The sequence below is a fragment of the Dipodomys merriami genome, unplaced genomic scaffold, assembly GCF_024711535.1.
Source record: "Dipodomys merriami isolate MVZ:Mamm:240054 unplaced genomic scaffold, mDipMer1.0.p SCAF_28, whole genome shotgun sequence".
NCBI lineage: Eukaryota > Metazoa > Chordata > Mammalia > Rodentia > Heteromyidae > Dipodomys > Dipodomys merriami.
Genome location: NW_027204270.1, coordinates 13679030 through 13695351, shown reverse-complemented (window position 1 = coordinate 13695351; position 16322 = coordinate 13679030). Strand labels below are relative to the sequence as shown.

At 49.7% G+C, this 16322-nt stretch overlaps 2 protein-coding genes across 6 annotated transcripts in view; one reads left to right on the top strand and one right to left on the bottom strand.

Annotated features, from left to right (window-relative positions):
- The window catches only part of Stpg1 (sperm tail PG-rich repeat containing 1), a 42444-nt gene extending 39921 nt beyond the window's left edge, over positions 1-2523 (bottom strand). For 2 of the 3 annotated variants that reach the window (XR_011375581.1, XM_070037625.1), the window contains exons 1-2: positions 2369-2523; positions 989-1227 (exon numbers count right to left, since the gene is read on the bottom strand). The gene's annotated coding sequence lies outside the window, so the exon portion shown is untranslated. The remainder of the gene's footprint in view (positions 1-988; positions 1228-2368) is intronic. The other variant, XM_070037626.1, reaches the window with a different exon arrangement.
- A 148-nt stretch (positions 2524-2671) lies between these two features.
- Positions 2672-16322, top strand: part of Nipal3 (NIPA like domain containing 3) — a 40164-nt gene continuing 26513 nt past the window's right edge. Inside the window, exons 1-3 of one of the 3 annotated variants that reach the window (XM_070037622.1) lie at positions 2672-2790; positions 7278-7572; positions 15910-15978. In XM_070037622.1, coding sequence (XP_069893723.1) covers positions 7468-7572; positions 15910-15978 — 174 coding nt within the window. In that variant the 5' untranslated portion in view covers positions 2672-2790; positions 7278-7467. Of the gene's footprint in view, positions 2791-2835; positions 2920-3811; positions 3831-7277; positions 7573-15909; positions 15979-16322 lie in introns of those variants that run through there. The other 2 variants (XM_070037623.1, XM_070037624.1) reach the window with 2 other exon arrangements.

The following is a 16322-nucleotide window of genomic DNA, read 5'->3' as shown; positions in this document are numbered from 1 at the left end:
AGCAAATATTTGATATGGGCTTGATTTTTTTTTTTTTTTTTGGTCGTGGGGCTTGAACTCTGGGCCTGGGCGCTGTCCCTGTGCTCTTCAGCTCAAGGCGAGCACTCTACCGCTTGAGCCACAGCGCCTCTTCCTTTTTTTTTTTTAAACAAAATTCCCCAGAACAGTTTGAAAATTTGCAGCTCATTGTTGGGCAGTTCTAATAGCCAGCAATTCCCTTCCTGTGGCTGAGCTGCTTCTTTCTTTTTCCTCCATTCTAATTCCAACCCTTGGAACCAACTAAAAGTAAACCTCATGCCTTTTCTACCTTGATGATTTCCCATAGTTTATATAGTCTGTGTGTGTGTGTGTGTGTGTGTGTGTGAGAGAGAGAGAGAGAGAGAGAGAGAGAGAGAGAGAGAGAGAGAGAGAGAGAGGGTTTTGAGGGCTTGAACTCAGGGCCTAGCCTCTGTCTCTTCACTCAGGCTAGTGCTCTACCAGTTGAGCTTCACCTCCACTTCCAGTCTTTTGCTGATTAATTGGAGTTAAGAGTCTCATGGACTTTCCTGCAGCTGGCTCATAGGAAGCTTTGGCTACAGGTGTTGATTGATTTCGTTATAATGTTATCAAGCTTTCCAGGAACTTTCTACACTTTCCAAAGTCCTCCGTTTTGTATTTTTCTTAGGCCAAAAAAACAGCGTGTCACAGAAGTTGGAAAACAGAACAAAAACCAAAACAAAACAAAACAAAAAAAAACACCACACAAAAACTAGCAACTGGCTGAGGACTCTCTAATTCCAGTCTCAGGCTGTCATGTTACAGATGGGAACACTGAGGCCCAAGGTACGTTTGCTGAGGAGGGCCAAGGCAACCCCGGGCTGGGCTCAGCCGCCCGCTCGCCCGCGGCGGAGCACGCAAAGGCCGAGGCCACTGACCGGGCGGTGGGGGACACGGAGGCACACCCCAGGAAGGACCGCCACCCAGCTGGGCGCGGGGGTTCTGCACGCACCCGGGGAGCAGAGATCCCAGCCGGCATCCCACGCGCTGCGCCCCGTCCTCTTCCGTCACTGCCACCTCACAGACTCGGCCTCCCACCGAAGCGCCTCCGCGTCGCTATGGCAACCGCCTAACATTGGACGCCGGTAGCCAATGGAATCCTCTGTTATTTTTTTTCGGCTAGAAAAGTTATTGACCAATCGTTAGAGGCGTTTCAAAAATCCGCAGGAAAGCAGCAAGTTCTTCCAGGACCTGTGGGTTTGATCCAAGGGATTTCTTAAAAATGTAGGAAAGACCCAAAGCCTTAGGATTTTGCTAAGAAAATAGGAAGGGAGGAAGGGAGGAAGGGAGGAAGGGAGGGGCTGGGAAGGTGGCTCAGCACCACATAAGCAAAAAGAAAAAAGCTGAGGAATCAAACCCAGGGCCTCAGGCATGCAAGGCAAGGGCTCTACCACTGAGCCACCTTCCCAGCCCCCCTTGAGACTCTTATCTCCAATAAACCACCAGAAAAGTGGCGCTGTGGCTCAAGTGGTAGAGCGCTCACCTTGAGCTGAAGAGCTGAGGGACAGTGCTCAGGCCCAGAGTTCAAACCCCATGACCGACCAAAATATGTATAAAAATAAAAATCTTACTTCTCTAGGCCCCGGTGTCTCACGCCTGTAAATCTAGCCACTCAGGAAGCTGAGATCTGAGGTCAAAGATCCAAAGCCAATTAGCCAACAAAAAAACGTGGAGCTGTGGCTCAAGCCTTAGAGCACCAGCTTTAAACAAAAAAAAATTACAAAAGCCCTCAGGGACAACACACACACACACACACACACACACACACACACACACACACACACACACACACACACACACACACACACACACACACACACACACACACACGGAGAATTAGCATCCAAGTAAAAAGAAATGCAATTCTACACCAGCTGACATGGAACACTCCAGGAGGCCCAGCTGGCCCAGCTTCTGGGGGAGAGCTGAGTCTTGGGGAGGTGGGGGGAAGAAGGGGTGGGAGAGAAGAGGAGGGGAAAAGGAGGAGGGGAGGGAAGTATTGGTCCTGGGGCTTGAGCTCAGGGGTTGGGTGCCATCCTGAGTTTTCCCACTCATGGCTGGTGCCCTACCACTTGAACCACAGCTCCTCCAGCTTTTTGCTGGGCCATTGGAGGGAAGAGTCTCGGGGACTTTCCTGCGCAGGCTGGCTTCAGAGACCTTGGTGCTCAGATTTCAGCCCCTGGAGTAGTTAGGATTGCAGGCGTGAGCGAGCTGCGCCCAGCAAGGTTTAGGATTTGAACACCTGGCGGGAAAGTAGGGTGCGGGAACCGCCCGGAGCAAAACCAGGGAGGTGAGCGGGGATGAGAAGCGAGGCTGCTCAAGTCGAGCCCACCTGTCAAGTAGGTGGGGGTGAGCAATCGCTTGGGTTCTCGCTGGCAGAGGCCGAAGGAGGGTTGTCCCCAACGTTTTTCCGGTGGCCGCTAGAAGGGACCTCGGGGTGAGCGCCCCAGCCGAGTGCCCGGGTCTCGCCCCTACGCTCCAAGCAAGCTTAACGGCGCAGCCAAGTCCTCGAAGGATGTCCCGCCCACCCCTCCTATCAGCCACTCGCCTGCGCGCAATCTCCGTCAGCCTCTGACTGGCAGACATCTGGACAAATCATATCACGATCTTGGAAAGCAAAACACTGCAGCCTCCCGGCAGCCCGGCGTTGGGCTGGGATCTGGGATCTGGGATCTGGGAGGTCGTTCCTCCGGGTTGATTGCGCGGAGACTCCGAGTCACCTCTGACTGGTGGACGCGAGAGGAAGCGCCGCGGGTGAGTCCGGCGAAGGCCAGTCCCAGGGTGTCAGGAGAGCGGTGCATTTGCCATCACCTCACGTCCCCTGGTGTAAACGCCCCTCCCCCCATGTTGCCAGCCCGGTCGGTTCGAGTCCCGTTGCCTCCGGTTGGTTTTGCTTGTTTGCTTTGCACTTTGGATCGAGGGTGACGGGAGGGGGACCTGGGCTTGCTCCAGATCCGGAAGTGAAGCGCGGTCAACGCCAAAATGAGTCGTCTGCGGGCCGGGCCGGACCGGCTCGTCCGCGCTGGCTGCCGGCCCCCGATCGTGGCCGGGGACCCGGGGAGGGCGGGCGCGGCGCGTGGCCGACACGGCCCGCCCGCCGCAGCGGCTCCCGCAGGTGGTGAGAGGGGCGTGTTGTACCCGTGTGCAGCCGGAGCCACGTTCTCAACGCACTCACCCTTCACCTCCACCGGCCCACAGCCCTTGCTCTGCAAAACCTGCGGTGTGAGAGCGGGGGGATAACCCACTGAGAGGAGAGCAGCAGAAGGCGCCTTGGCGATGCTCTTCTTTTCCAGGGTCCATGATCAAGAGCTGTAACTGTCAGCCCACAGTGGGAGGGGCCCCTTGGACCGATCTATTGGTTCTAGAAAAGTGCCCTGGCCACCGCACTGCAATCCTAGCCACTCAGGTGCTGAGGTCTAAGGATGGCCATTCAAAGCCAGCCGAGGCAGGAAAGTCCACGAGACTTTTTATCTCCAACTAACCGGCAAAAGGCCGCCATGGTTGGGGTGGAAGAGCCAAGCAGGAGTGTGAGGCCCCCTGAGTTCAAGCCCTAATAATGGGCACTAAATAAGTAAATATATAAAATATAGTAAATTTCCCGGAAGTCGAGAGAATCAGCAGGCAGAGTGTTGTACCTTCTAAGGGCCACCAGTTGGCCAAGACTCCACCAAAGCCAAACTCTTACTCCGCCCAGAAAATGCCATGTTCTGTCTGCAGGAGACCCAGAAGGAAACCAGCTGTTGATTAAAACCGGGGCAAACAGAAACAGCACTAGAAAAGCAGCTGGCCTAAAGGTTAGAAAGTCTGGATTCCTGCCACCCCCTAGCAAGTCTCCAAGGCCTGTTTGCTTTCTCTGACATCCTGTGAGTGAGACTGGCAGATCTTTGTTGTCACTCCAGAGTTGTGGTTTGCTTGATTAGGACTGAGTGAGGCATTCTTGACTGAGTAAGATGTTCTTAGTGACCACAGCTCAGAGTGCTTGGTAGGCGTGTGTGTGTGTGTGTGTGTGTGTGTGTGTGTGTGTGTATGTATTTTATCTGGGGCAGCACCAGCTCAATTTTGTTTTCATTTTGTTGTGCTGTGTTGTGATGTTGAACTCAGGGTCTTCCAAGCCAGTTGATCTGCCACTTAAGTCACCAGCCATGCCTCTCCAATCCCCCCCACACCTTTTTTTTTTTTTTTGCATTGGTTATTTTCAAGGTAGGAATTTGCTTTATGCTAGGGCCAGCCTGTGCTTCCCCCTTGTCTCTGGGAATGACCGGCACATGCCACTCCATTCAGTCATTGCACTCCCAACATACCAAGGGTGACAAGCATGCCACCAGCCATCCAGATGGAGTTTTGCCAACTTCTTTCTTCTCTGGGCTGGCCTCAAAACCACAATCTGCAAATCCCTACCACCCAAATAACTAGGATTACAGGCTTGAGCCACCACACCCAGCCCAACAGGCCTGTATTTAGTTTTGAGTCACTTTGTCAGGCTTTGCCTAGATCTCTTGGGAGAAGAACGAAAGAGAGAATTTGGCAAACATCATCCTGGAATTTGCTTTCCAGGGCGGCTTCAATTCTAGATTGGAGGCTTTCCTGGACCTTGCAGAGGTAGAAAGAGCCCTGAGACACTCTCTTCCTTTTCTAAGACTCATTGAACTCAAAATGCCAAGATAGGAGACTCAAAACTTTAGTATAAGGATGATTTTGACATGCACAGAAAAAATCTAGTAAGAATAATTATGCTTTCCTCATAATTTTGCAAACCTATATTCTTTAAGAGTTTTACACATAGAGAAGAGATGGGATGTGAGTTATAGTCACCTGATGAGTGTACTCATGCCTGGATACTATCTCAACTAGAATTTAACTCTGAGGCCCTTCAACAAGTTGACATCTGGATCAAATGGTCTTGTGCCAACTCCTGTCCTAAGCTTGCATCTGATGGCTCCTGGGTCTAGAATATGTTTTCCCTATTTCTAAGACATAAAAATCAGAATCCTGGACCTAGAACAAGACGACAAAGGGCTAACAGCTTCCTGATGCTTGGGTATGGCAGACTGTTTAATCTATGTCTGTGAACCCTCAGTATCTATCTTGTGGGAGAATCCATGAATATATTACTTGATTAAACTAGAGAAGAAAAAAGTGATACTAATATCAGCTGACATCCATTGGCCATTTGCTGTGAGTGCATTTATATGATTTATTTCATCAAGAATTCACATACCCTGTAGGAGAGGAAACATTGTTATTCATATTTTATATCTGAGGAAGCTGGCCGAAAAGCAAAATGATCCGACCCAAAAGTCACATATGGCAGATCAGAAATCATTTTTTTTTCACCAGTCCTGGGGCTTGAACTCAGGGCCTGGGCACTATCACTGAGCTTCTTTTGCTCAAGGCTAGTGCTCTACCACTTGAGCCACAGCACCTCTTCTGGCTTTTTCTGTGTTATGTGGTACCGAGGAATGGAACCCAGGGTTTCATGCATGTGAGGCAAGCATTCTACCACTGAGCCACTTTCCCAGCTCCCCAGAAATGATTTAAAGCTGGTGTCAATGGCTCAGGCCTGTAATCCTAGCTGCTCAGGAGGTTGAGATCTGAGAGTCAAAGTCCAAAGCCAGCCTGGGCAGAAAAGTCCTTGACAGACTCTTATTTCCATTTAACTAGCAAAAAGCCAGAAGTGGATTTGGTTCAAGTGGTATGGCATTAAGTCTTGAGGAGAAATGCCAAGTGAGAGTATGAGGCACAAAGTTCAAGCCCCAGTCCTGGCAGAGAGAGAGAGACACACACACACACACACACACACACACACACACACACACACACACACACACACACACACACACACACACACACACACACACACACACACACACACACACACACACACACACACACACACACACACACACACACACACACACACACACACACACACACACACACACACACACACACACACCATTTTTATTAAAATATTCAATAGAATCCAAATACGATTTTTTTGTTGTGGGCTTTTTTTTTTCTTATTTTGTTTTTGTCTTTAGTGGTGGGGATTGATTTTTATTTTTATTTTTTGCAAGTATAAGAAGACTTCAGAGCTTAGTGTCAATGGCTCATGCCTTTAATGCTAGCTGTTCAGGAGACCGAGATCTGGAGGATCTTGTACAGAAAAGTTCCAAGAGACTCCACATCCAGTTACCTAGCAAAAAGCTGGCCAGGAGGTGTGGCTCAAGAGGTCGAGCACCAGCTGAGCAAACTTGAGGCTCTGAGTTCAAATCTTGGTACTGGCAAAAAGAAACCAAAAACCTTTAGCACTGTGGTAGGGTTTTGGCCATGAATACAAGGGACACATTTTCTTCTGTATTTGGGAGAAAAGTTTGAGAAACATTGACAATGTAGTTCAGTGTCATGAACAGGGATAAATGTTGCTGCTGTTTCTGAGACCACATGATTACCCCCACTTTACAAATAAGACAACTGAGTCTCTGAGAGGGCAAAGCAAGCTGATGGCCACTCAACTGATCTGGGTAGCAGCACATTTCCTCCATGTGCCATGGAGATCACTTTTCTTTGTGGGAGAGTTTTAGATAGCCTCTCACTATATAACCCTAACTGACCTCAAGCTCTCAATCTTCCTTTTGAGTGCTGGGATTCTAGGTGGGAAGGACCACACCCAGCAATGGCTGACTTTTGATGGTCTTATTTTCTTTGGTCCATTGTGGGGCTTGAACTCTGGGCCTGGGCACTGTCCCTGAACTTCTTTTGCTCAAGGCTAGTACTCTACCACTAGAGCCACAGCGCCACTTCTGGTTTTCTGGTGGTTAATTGGAGAGAAGAGTCTCACAGACTTTCCTTGCCTGAGATGGTTTTGAACCACAATCCTCAGATGTCAGCCTCCTGAGTAGCTAGGATTACAGGTGTGAGCCACTGGTGCCCAGCTGTTCTGTTTTTTTTTTGTTGTTTTTTTTTTTTGTTTTATGAGAAGTAGACCTAGGCAGTATTCTTGTCTTCAGGAGCCCATGTCAAAAGGAAGGTTTAGTTTAAGATATGATGGGAGGAAGGCAGAGGGTGGAGGACAGAAAGGAGAAATCTGAAGAACTTGAGAGGAAGCCTTGCAGTAGGTGGGTGATCTTCTTGGGGCTAAAGGGATGATGCAATGTTATATGTGGCCCTTCTGGTTCTGAAGGCTCTCTCAGGTATCCAAGCTGATGCATGCATTTTTAATCTTCCTCTCGGCCCCTTAGAGCACAGGAAGAACCCTGCCCTTGCAGGGAAGCTGAGGAGGAAGCTGTAACGCAGCCAGAAGAGTCTCCCTAACATCCTGCTGTCCTGCTGGAAGGAGGTCAACACCAGCAGACATGGCTGCCTGCATAAGCCTGGCTTAGCAGCAGCTCCAGCCCAGCCTCGGGTGAACAGGATGCCGTATTAGACGCCATGGATGGAGCGCAAAGTGCAGGCCTGCGGCTGCAGCCGCTCCCGCCCACTAGCGGGGCCACGTCAGTGAGCCTGAGCCTCAGCGAGGGCTCCTTCTCCTACAAGGCAAGTGCTCTCCTTTGAGCTGGGGATTTTGTATTTTCCTAACGAGACAATAGCAGAGTACAGGCCTGGCTGACAGGAGAATCCAGACTGGCAGAAACAGGCAGCATCTCCATGTACAACAGGACAGTGGATGGATGCTGCTTAGAACACAGGAATATAGAGAAACGTCTTTTATTTATTTATTTTTATTTTTTGTTGGTGGTCGGGCTTGAACTCTGGGCCTGGGCGCTATCCCTCAGCTCTTCAGCTCAAGGCCAGTGCTCTATCACCTGAGCCACAGCGCCACTTCCCATTTTCTGGTGGTTAATTGGAGATAAGAGTCTCATGGACTTTCCTGCCCGGGCTGCCTTTGAACAGTGATCCTCAGATCTCAGGTTCCTGAGTAGCTAGGAGTACAGGCGTGAGCCATCAGTGCCTAGCTATAGAGAAACATCTTAAAAGTGGTATTAAAAAAAAAATGCATTCCCACTTAGAAGACTTGCTTTTTTTTTTTTTTTTAAATAACCTACTATGTTGTGGGTGGCTCATACTTGTAATTCTAACTGCTTAGGAGACTGAGATCTGAGGATCATGGTTTGAAGTCAGCCTGAGCAGGAAAAGTCCATGAGCCTCTTATTTTCAATTAACCAGCAAAGAACCAGAAGTAGAGAAGTGGCTCCAGTGGTAGGGTGCTAGTCTTAACAACAACAACAAAAAATCCAAGTGAGAGTGCAAGGCTTTGAGTTCAAGTCCCAGTGCTGGCACACACATACACCCAGCTCATCAACCACACACACACACACACACACTCCACAGGATTTTATTCAAAGGCAAGCTCTGCTCATATTTTAGTCTTTCTCCTTTGTGTGCCCTCTTGTGTTACAGATTTGGGGGTGCATTGCACATAAGGTTTGTATTTTGGCTGGATTCCTGGGAAAGGTGAGGAAGGATGGGAATTTTAGTATCTACTAATTGGTTTGGGGCATAGAGGCTGCCCTTAGCTGTCTGCCTTGGGTTGATTTGGGGCAGGGCCACCTTGATATGCAGGGAGAGGTTGCTGAAGGAGCTCACTGGAGCTGTGTACTCTAGAGTGGGTCATTTGCATCTGGGAGCCTCCTTCACTGAGTCAGAGAATTCTGTAGCCCTGGGAAGGGCCCTATGTCCCCTGCTGGGGAGGTCACTAATGCTCGAGTCTCCAGAATGCAGACAATCAGAAACTGTAGTTAACACCGTTGGCCTGTGATGAATGGATGCCAGAAGGACAAATATAGAATCTAATACAGGACATTCTCCATGATGAGATTTCTAATAGGCTTCCATTTGAATCACAAACTCAGTTCATTTGCTTATTACAGACTATCTTCGTGCCAGAACAGAGATAATTAAGCCAGCATAAGGGTTCCAGGAAGTGCCAGAATTGAGGAAGGAGACAATCCTGTGAGCAGGTGGTTAGGAGCCCATTGAAGTACTGGGTGGGGTCAAGAGCAGCAGTTGGCTCAAGTTCCCTTCCCTACCCTAGCTAAGTGACTTTGGACATTCAAAGGGAAGACCTGATTGGCCTATGTGGATCAAGTGTCTATCCTGGTCCAATCAGTGATGGAGGGCGGGGCAACAAAAACAGTGTCTTGGGATGAGCCAGCATTCTGGGCACTTCTCAAAGAATTGGGCAGGCAGGCCATCTGACTTAGGAGACTACAGAGGAGTGAGAGTCCTGGAGGCTGGCTTGACTTTCGTAGTTGGATGAAGTCCTGCCCTCTGCCCTACCTGGGAAGAGATAGCTGGGATTGTCCTGGGGAATAGGTGCACTAAGGAGAGACTGCATCCAGCAGAATACTGGCTCTTTGCCTCAGCCTGGAAAACTCAAGCCACCATTTCTTCTGAATAGAAGAAATCCTTGCTGGTGCTGGATTGGCAGGAGCTATGAGAAAAATTGAGATATATCTGTCCTCAAGGAGTCAAGTAGGAGGCAGGAAAAACGTCTGCACATGCCAAGACAAACCTTGGCACTCAAAAAGAGATAAGGCAGGGTGTTCAGACTCAGACAGACCTGCCTTCAAGCCCTGGCCTTGTTGCTTTTTAGCATTGCAGCCTGGAGAAGGCCATTTACACCCCGCTTGCAGGCCAGGTTCAGATCTGTCCTGTCGGGTAGTTATGAGGATGATCTGAATTCACAGATAAGGAAACCGAAGCTGCCTGCACCTTTCTCTTCTGACCTGGAAAACACTCCCCATCCTTCCAGCTCCAGCTTCATCCATCTTCCTGGCAGGACAATATAGATCCTTTATCCACAGCAATTAGTCATAATCATAATAATAGGAGTAGCTAACCTTTGTGGGCAAGAAGTCAACAGAGATATGCTCATCCTCTCAAAAGTCCTATGAGGTAGGCTCTGTTATAACTCCATTTTACACATGAGGAAACTAGCACAACAATGTTAATTGATTAGCCTGAGGACACACAGCCGTAAGGTAGTCAAGCAAGATTCAGATCCAGATCCTTAGTCTACCACCTGGCCACAACTCTGTGCTGTCTACTTGGTGTCAGACATGCTGCGGGGACCATTCTGTTCCAGACACTGGTGATTAGTATGGAAATGACAGTCTTGGGGAAGGTTATGGCCCTGTCTGCTGGAGGCAGCAAGTGTCTGAGTGTCAGGGAGGTGGCCGGAAGCCAGGTCACAGGTGCAGCAGGGCCTGGGGCCAGTCTGGATACAAGGTCTGATCCTGTCTGTAAGTCCAAGGCATTGTGGGAGATGAGTGTCATTGGCAAGTGGTGGCTAGTCTTGTCACTGGGGTATTTAAATGGAAGCTGGTATTTAAATGGGAGCAGACATGAGGCGGGAGAAGCAGGACCAAGCTAAGCTTCCGTTTGAATACCAATACGGACCCAGGGTTTCCTGCTCTGACTTGTGGCTGCCTTCCTGGGAAATTTCTTTCAGGATTATAGGAGGTCAGAGATCAATTCTTCCATCAGGAAAGATCGGAGACCGAGAGTTGCAACTAATTCCAAGGACAATAATGGATGACCCATAGCAGCCCTCAGATTATTATGGCATTGACTACAGAAGAGGCCGTTTGGACCTATGCCCTTCTTGCAATGGGCTCTGCTGCTCAGCTGAGGCTTAGAGAGTTTAGACGGTTCCCCTGAAGTCACACAACAAGGAAGTGGCTGAGCAGGCCCTCCCCACCCCCCACAGGCCGGCTGGACTCAGCATCCACACTGGGACGCAGCAGCAGAGAGAGGGGTGCCTTTGGGTTCCCGCCCCTTCTCCTTAATATGTGTGTGTCTGTGGGAGCCACCGCTGTGGGACTGAAACCCTGGAGCCAGTGTGGATGCAGTGTGGATGTCTGTAAGCATAAGACATTGTGGGAAGGTACCCCGCTTCCCTCCCAGAATGCACCCCATCCAGAGGCTGTGCTGAGTAGACTGATCACTAGTTCCAGCCTGTGCCACATGTCCATCTGCTCACTGGGGACCCCTTTATTCTCTAGGTGTCCCCACGTGGGCTAGTCGGAAAACCCCACTCCTTTCCAACCATAAAATACAGGGATCCAAAATGGCCTGAGAGAGACCCAGGCTCCACCAGTCCGACCACTGGCTCCCTCTGCCTCTTGGCCTGGACTTGAGCCTTCTCAGGTACCAACCGTCTGCATGGGGTGCAGCCCTGGAAGCATGTGCCCCCCTCCCCTCCTTCATGCCTTGTGACCAGACTTCGGGTGTAGAATGGCTGAGATCTAGCTCTGCCCAGGAAAAGTCAGGAAGGGGCGAGGTGTAGCCAGCAAACATTTCTGATGTTGAAGACCTCAACGGACAGAGGTAGCCCAGGTAGAGACACTGCCCGAGCTCCCGCCCCACCTGGCCCTCACTTCCTCCCACCTGCACCCTGTCTTACATGACAGCCCTGAAGCCCACACTGTTAGCTTGCTCCAGAATGGGCCATGCTGCCACTCTGATGACTCCAGGAGTCCCAGTGGCCGGTCAGTGAATGAAGAAAATGAAGAAGGAGGAGGGGTTCCAGGGGTGGAAGCCCCCCCCAAGCTGGACACCCCAGCCACAAGCTCTGAGGTTGGAGGTGGGGCCTGGGCGGTGGCAGCCTTTCCACCCAGCTTAAATGCTCATAAACCTGAGCCAAGCACCACTTCACAAGGTTCAGGGGGCATAATTAGCGTTGCCAAGGCCCTTGGGTGATAGAAGGAGGGAGAGATGACATATGTCTGTCTGTAACTGATAATTATGTGTGGAGACTCCGTGCTGTGGAAACGCCTTTGCAGGGAATCTAAGCTGAGCCGGGCACTGGTGGGTCACACCTGTAATGCTAACTAATCAGGAGGCTGAGATCTGAGGACTGATGTTTGAAGCCAGCTTGGATCCAAAAGCCCATGAGACTCTAACCTCCAATAAACACCAAAAAAAAAAAAAAAAAGAAATCTGTGGCTTAAGAGATAGAGCTCCAGCCTTGAGTGAAAAAGCTAAAGGAGAGTGGGAAGCCCTAAGTTCAAGCCCATTACCAGCATACACACACAGACACACACAGACACACACAGACAGACACACACACACACAGACACACACACACACACACATCTTACTTTGGCTGCCTGTGTGGTTAGTAGGAGCCCAGTGCTTACAAAGTGGGTCAAAGTTTTCCTAGTTTACTTCATGCCCCATGAATGACCCTCAGGTCACCATGGAGACTGTCCAGCAGTATCACTGTCACCTGGGGCCTGGAAGTTCTGGTTTCAAATCCTCCCATCCTCACCCTTGTTACCATGGTTACTCCATGTCCTTGGGGCTGACCCTGTTCATCTGTAATTCCTCCCAGCTTACATATTAACAAGAGGACCTGTGGTAGCTACTACCTCAACTGGTCTATGGTCCAAAGAAAATGCTGGAAAGGGCCTGGGCCACACCTGACCTGTTATGAGCACTATAAATACCAGCCATGTTATCATGGTAAGCAGTTTTTGCTGCTGACGTTGGCCAGTCCTTGTGGGATTCACAGCTTTCAATTCCAGCCTCCCTCCACTCCATCCATTCCCAGAAAAATGGTATGAGCTCCTCCATATCAGTCAGCCATGTCAGAGGACAACTTGGCCCCTGGATAAAAAGAATAGTGGCTAGCAGGTATGGGTTGCACCATATGAAACTACCCTCCCCCTCATTTTTGGTGGTACCAGGATTTGAACTCAGGACCTTGTGCATACTCTCTAATGGTATTCACACCTCCTGCCCTGAATAGGGTTTATTTGTTTATACCAGGCTGGCCTCAAACCACAGTCCTGTGGACCAGCCTCGAGTAGCTAGGATGATGAGGATGAGCCGCTGAAGTCTGTGTGTGTGTGTGTGTGTGTGTGTGTGTGTGTGTGTGTGTGTGTGTGTGTGTGTGTGTGTGTGTGTGTGTGTGTGTGTGTGTGTGTGTGTGTGTATAAAGCTTTTAATTATAAATGCTTTTATTTTGAACCTATTTATAGCCACAGATTTCACTCTTCACTAAGAGAATAGATTTGGAAAATCATCTAATTAGCAAATTAGTCCTTATTGTCTGCACCTCTGTGAAGTCAGTCTGCAGAACCTCCCAGCAGCACCCTGTGTCCCATGGTGACATCAAACCACAGCAGGACCTCAGAGGACAGAGGGGAGGAGAGTCATTCCTTCAGTGGGTGTCCTAAACCCCCCAGGAACACAAAACTTTGAAACTCTCCAACTTGGTTTCCTGGTCATTTCCCAACCCCGAGCAAGGTGTCAGAAGAAGATTTATGGGACAACTACTTCTTTGATAAAATGTTTCTTTGAAAATATATTGTAAAAGGTGAGATATGAGCAAATGAAAAAGAATGTGGTGGTGTGCTCCAGTCCCTAAAGACAGTGTCCCCAAAGACCCTGCACAGGAGTCTGGGGTCCTGGTCAGAAGAGGCTGGCCTTTGTCCTTGGGAGAGAGGAGAGAGGAGAAGGCAGAGGAAGATGGATGGTCCAAATGGCATCACTCAAAGCATCCTGTTGTTTCCAGACTCTCGAAGAAAGGAGATAAGAGTCCTCTCCATGTCCTTTTGAGCCTTCTCTATCTGCTGTGGTCTCCTTCCATCTGCCCTGGCCTGCCTTCCTCTTAGAGCCCATATTTCCAGGGTCAGTTTCCCCACCCCAGCCTAGGCTCATTCCGGCCATAGGTCTTCCGGTCTCCATTGAGAGTCATCCTTCACCAGATCTGAGGTCAGGTAGGCCTGTGCCTCTTGGGGTGTGCTGACCCCAGTGAGATGAGACAGTTAATTATCTGCTATTCACGATGTGGGCACAAGGACAGGGCCTGACACAAACAAGGCACTGGGTGGGACAGCGTCCCAATGCTGTCCTGACTTGCCTTACCCTAGCAGGCCGTGGCACCATGTGTTCTGCACAAGTCTGGGAGACATTGGTTCAGAGAGCAGCTGCCCTAGCCGGGTGCTGGTGGTTCACACCTGAGATCTGAGGATCATGATTCAAAGCCAGCCCAGGCAGGAAAGTCCGTGAGACTCTTATCTCCAGTTAACCACCAGAAAACCAGAAGTGGCGCTGTGGCTCAAGTGGTAGAGCTCATGCCTTGAGCTGAAGAGCTCAGGGACAGCGCCCAAGCCCAGAGTTCAAGCCCCATGACCAACTAAAAAAAAAAAAAAAAAGAAGCAGAAAAGAAGAAAGCTGCCCTTCCCTGACATCTCCCACTATGCATCATGCCTGCTCTGGTCCACACGCCATTCTAGAGCTTTAGACAGTCCAGAGCTGGACATAATAGTTAAGAGCCTGGCCTCTGGTGTTAGACTGCCTGGGTTCCAGACCTGCTCAGTCTCTGTGCACCTGTGCCTTAGTCTCCTCACTGTAAAATTAGATAAAAATAGTCTCTGCCTTATGATGATTAAGTGAGTTAATATGTATGAAGTGTATAGACTTAGCATATATTAAGTGCTTGGTATGTGTTTCTGCTTGTCATCACCATCATCTTTCTCATTTCTAATCTGTATGACCAGCCTGGCCCAGCCCACAGCTGAGCTCTATTATACCCGACACATTCTGCTAGTAATATGGCTGGTTGCCAAGGAGGAGGGAGATTTCTATATGCTGGAGGCCCTGAGACATGTGACAATAAAGAGATCTGTTTCCCTGAACCCAGGACTTGGGCTTCATTATTCTCATGAGTTTAGCGAGTAAGTACTAGGGCTTGAACTCAGGGCCTCAAGCTCTTGCTCCGCTGCTTTTTTTTTTTTGGTCAGTCATGGGGCTTGAACTCTGGGCCTGGGCGCTGTCCCTGAGTTCTTCAGCTCAAGGTGAGCGCTTTACCTCTTGAGCCACAGTGCCACTTCCACTTTCAGTTTTCTGGTGGTTAATTGGAGATAAGTCTCATGGACTTTCCTGCCTGGGCTGGCTTTGAACCCCAATCCTCAAATCTGAGCCTCCTGAGTAGCTAGGATTACAGGCATGAGCCACCGGTGCCTGGCTTGCTCCACTTTTTTTTTTTTTGGTTTGGGGGGGTTGGGGGGGTATGTGGGTGTGTGCACGTGTGCACAGGTGCACCAGTCCTGGTGCTTGAACTAGGTTCTGGACTCTGTCCTTGAGTTATTTTGCACAATGCTACTGCTGTCCTTGAGTTATTTTGCACAAGGCTACTGCTCTACCACTTGAGCCACAGCTCCATTTCTGGCTTTTTGCTGGTTAATTAAAGATAAAGAGTCTCATGATTAAAATCACTACTATAATGACATGAGTTGAGTTTTCCAGGGTTTGAACTCAGGGTCGTGCACTCTTGTTTATTCTTTTTTTGCTCATGGTGGCTTTTTGTTGGTCAATTGAAGATGAAGTATCCTGGACATTTTCTGCCCAAGCCGGCCTCAAACTACAATCCTATAGATATCAGCCTCCTGAGTAGCTAGGATTACTATTAGGAGCCACCAGTACCAGAATTAACGTTTTAGAAGTTAAATAATTGACAATCCCCTGAGCAAGTAGGTCACCGCACCCCACTGGGAATATGAAGACTCCCTTGATGCAAAGTAACCAGCCTGGGTTTCTCTTGCAAGTGCCACTTCTCTATGCAAGATGGTGGCCGACCCTCACGTGGCAAGGAGGATCAGGGCCGAGTAAGACCTTATCAGATCTTTGTGACCAAAGGTGGAATAGCGAGGATGCAACCAAGCCCAGCTATTTTGTGATCAGGCAACACAGCGGGATTAGCCTGAGGTATTAAATTTGTTCTCTATTGAGGGCCTGGGATGGGGGGTGGGGGGGCTGATGGGCATTGTTCTTTAGGATTGTTGGGGGTCAGTAAACATGTGGCACCAGAGGTCTGCTTGGCTGAGTCACAACTTACATCTGCTGTGTTAAATTTCCTTCTAGGAAAACTTGATTGGCGCCCTCCTGGCAATTTTCGGGCACCTCGTGGTCAGCATTGCCCTTAATCTCCAGGTGAGTCCCTGTCACCAGCACTGTTGGGGCACAGATACAACGGGTAAGTGGGTATCTTGTCCAGGTCCAGCATCCTCCTCTCTGTTTGTACCCGCAGCCCCAGGGCTGTCCCAGAATCTCTCTGGATTTGGTGCCACTCCCCCCTGGCCATGAGCTCTCCCTCACACTCAGGCCACACAGTGACTGCCTAACTGGGCAACCTGGCTCTGGCCTCACCCGCCACTCTCATGCTTGCTGCTGCAATGGTTAACATGTCAAGTTCAAGTCTGATTCTAGTCTGATGGAGCTGTAGCAGCAGCTAGGGGGCCCCACCCTACAGCCCTTGGGCCTGTCTGCTCATAGCA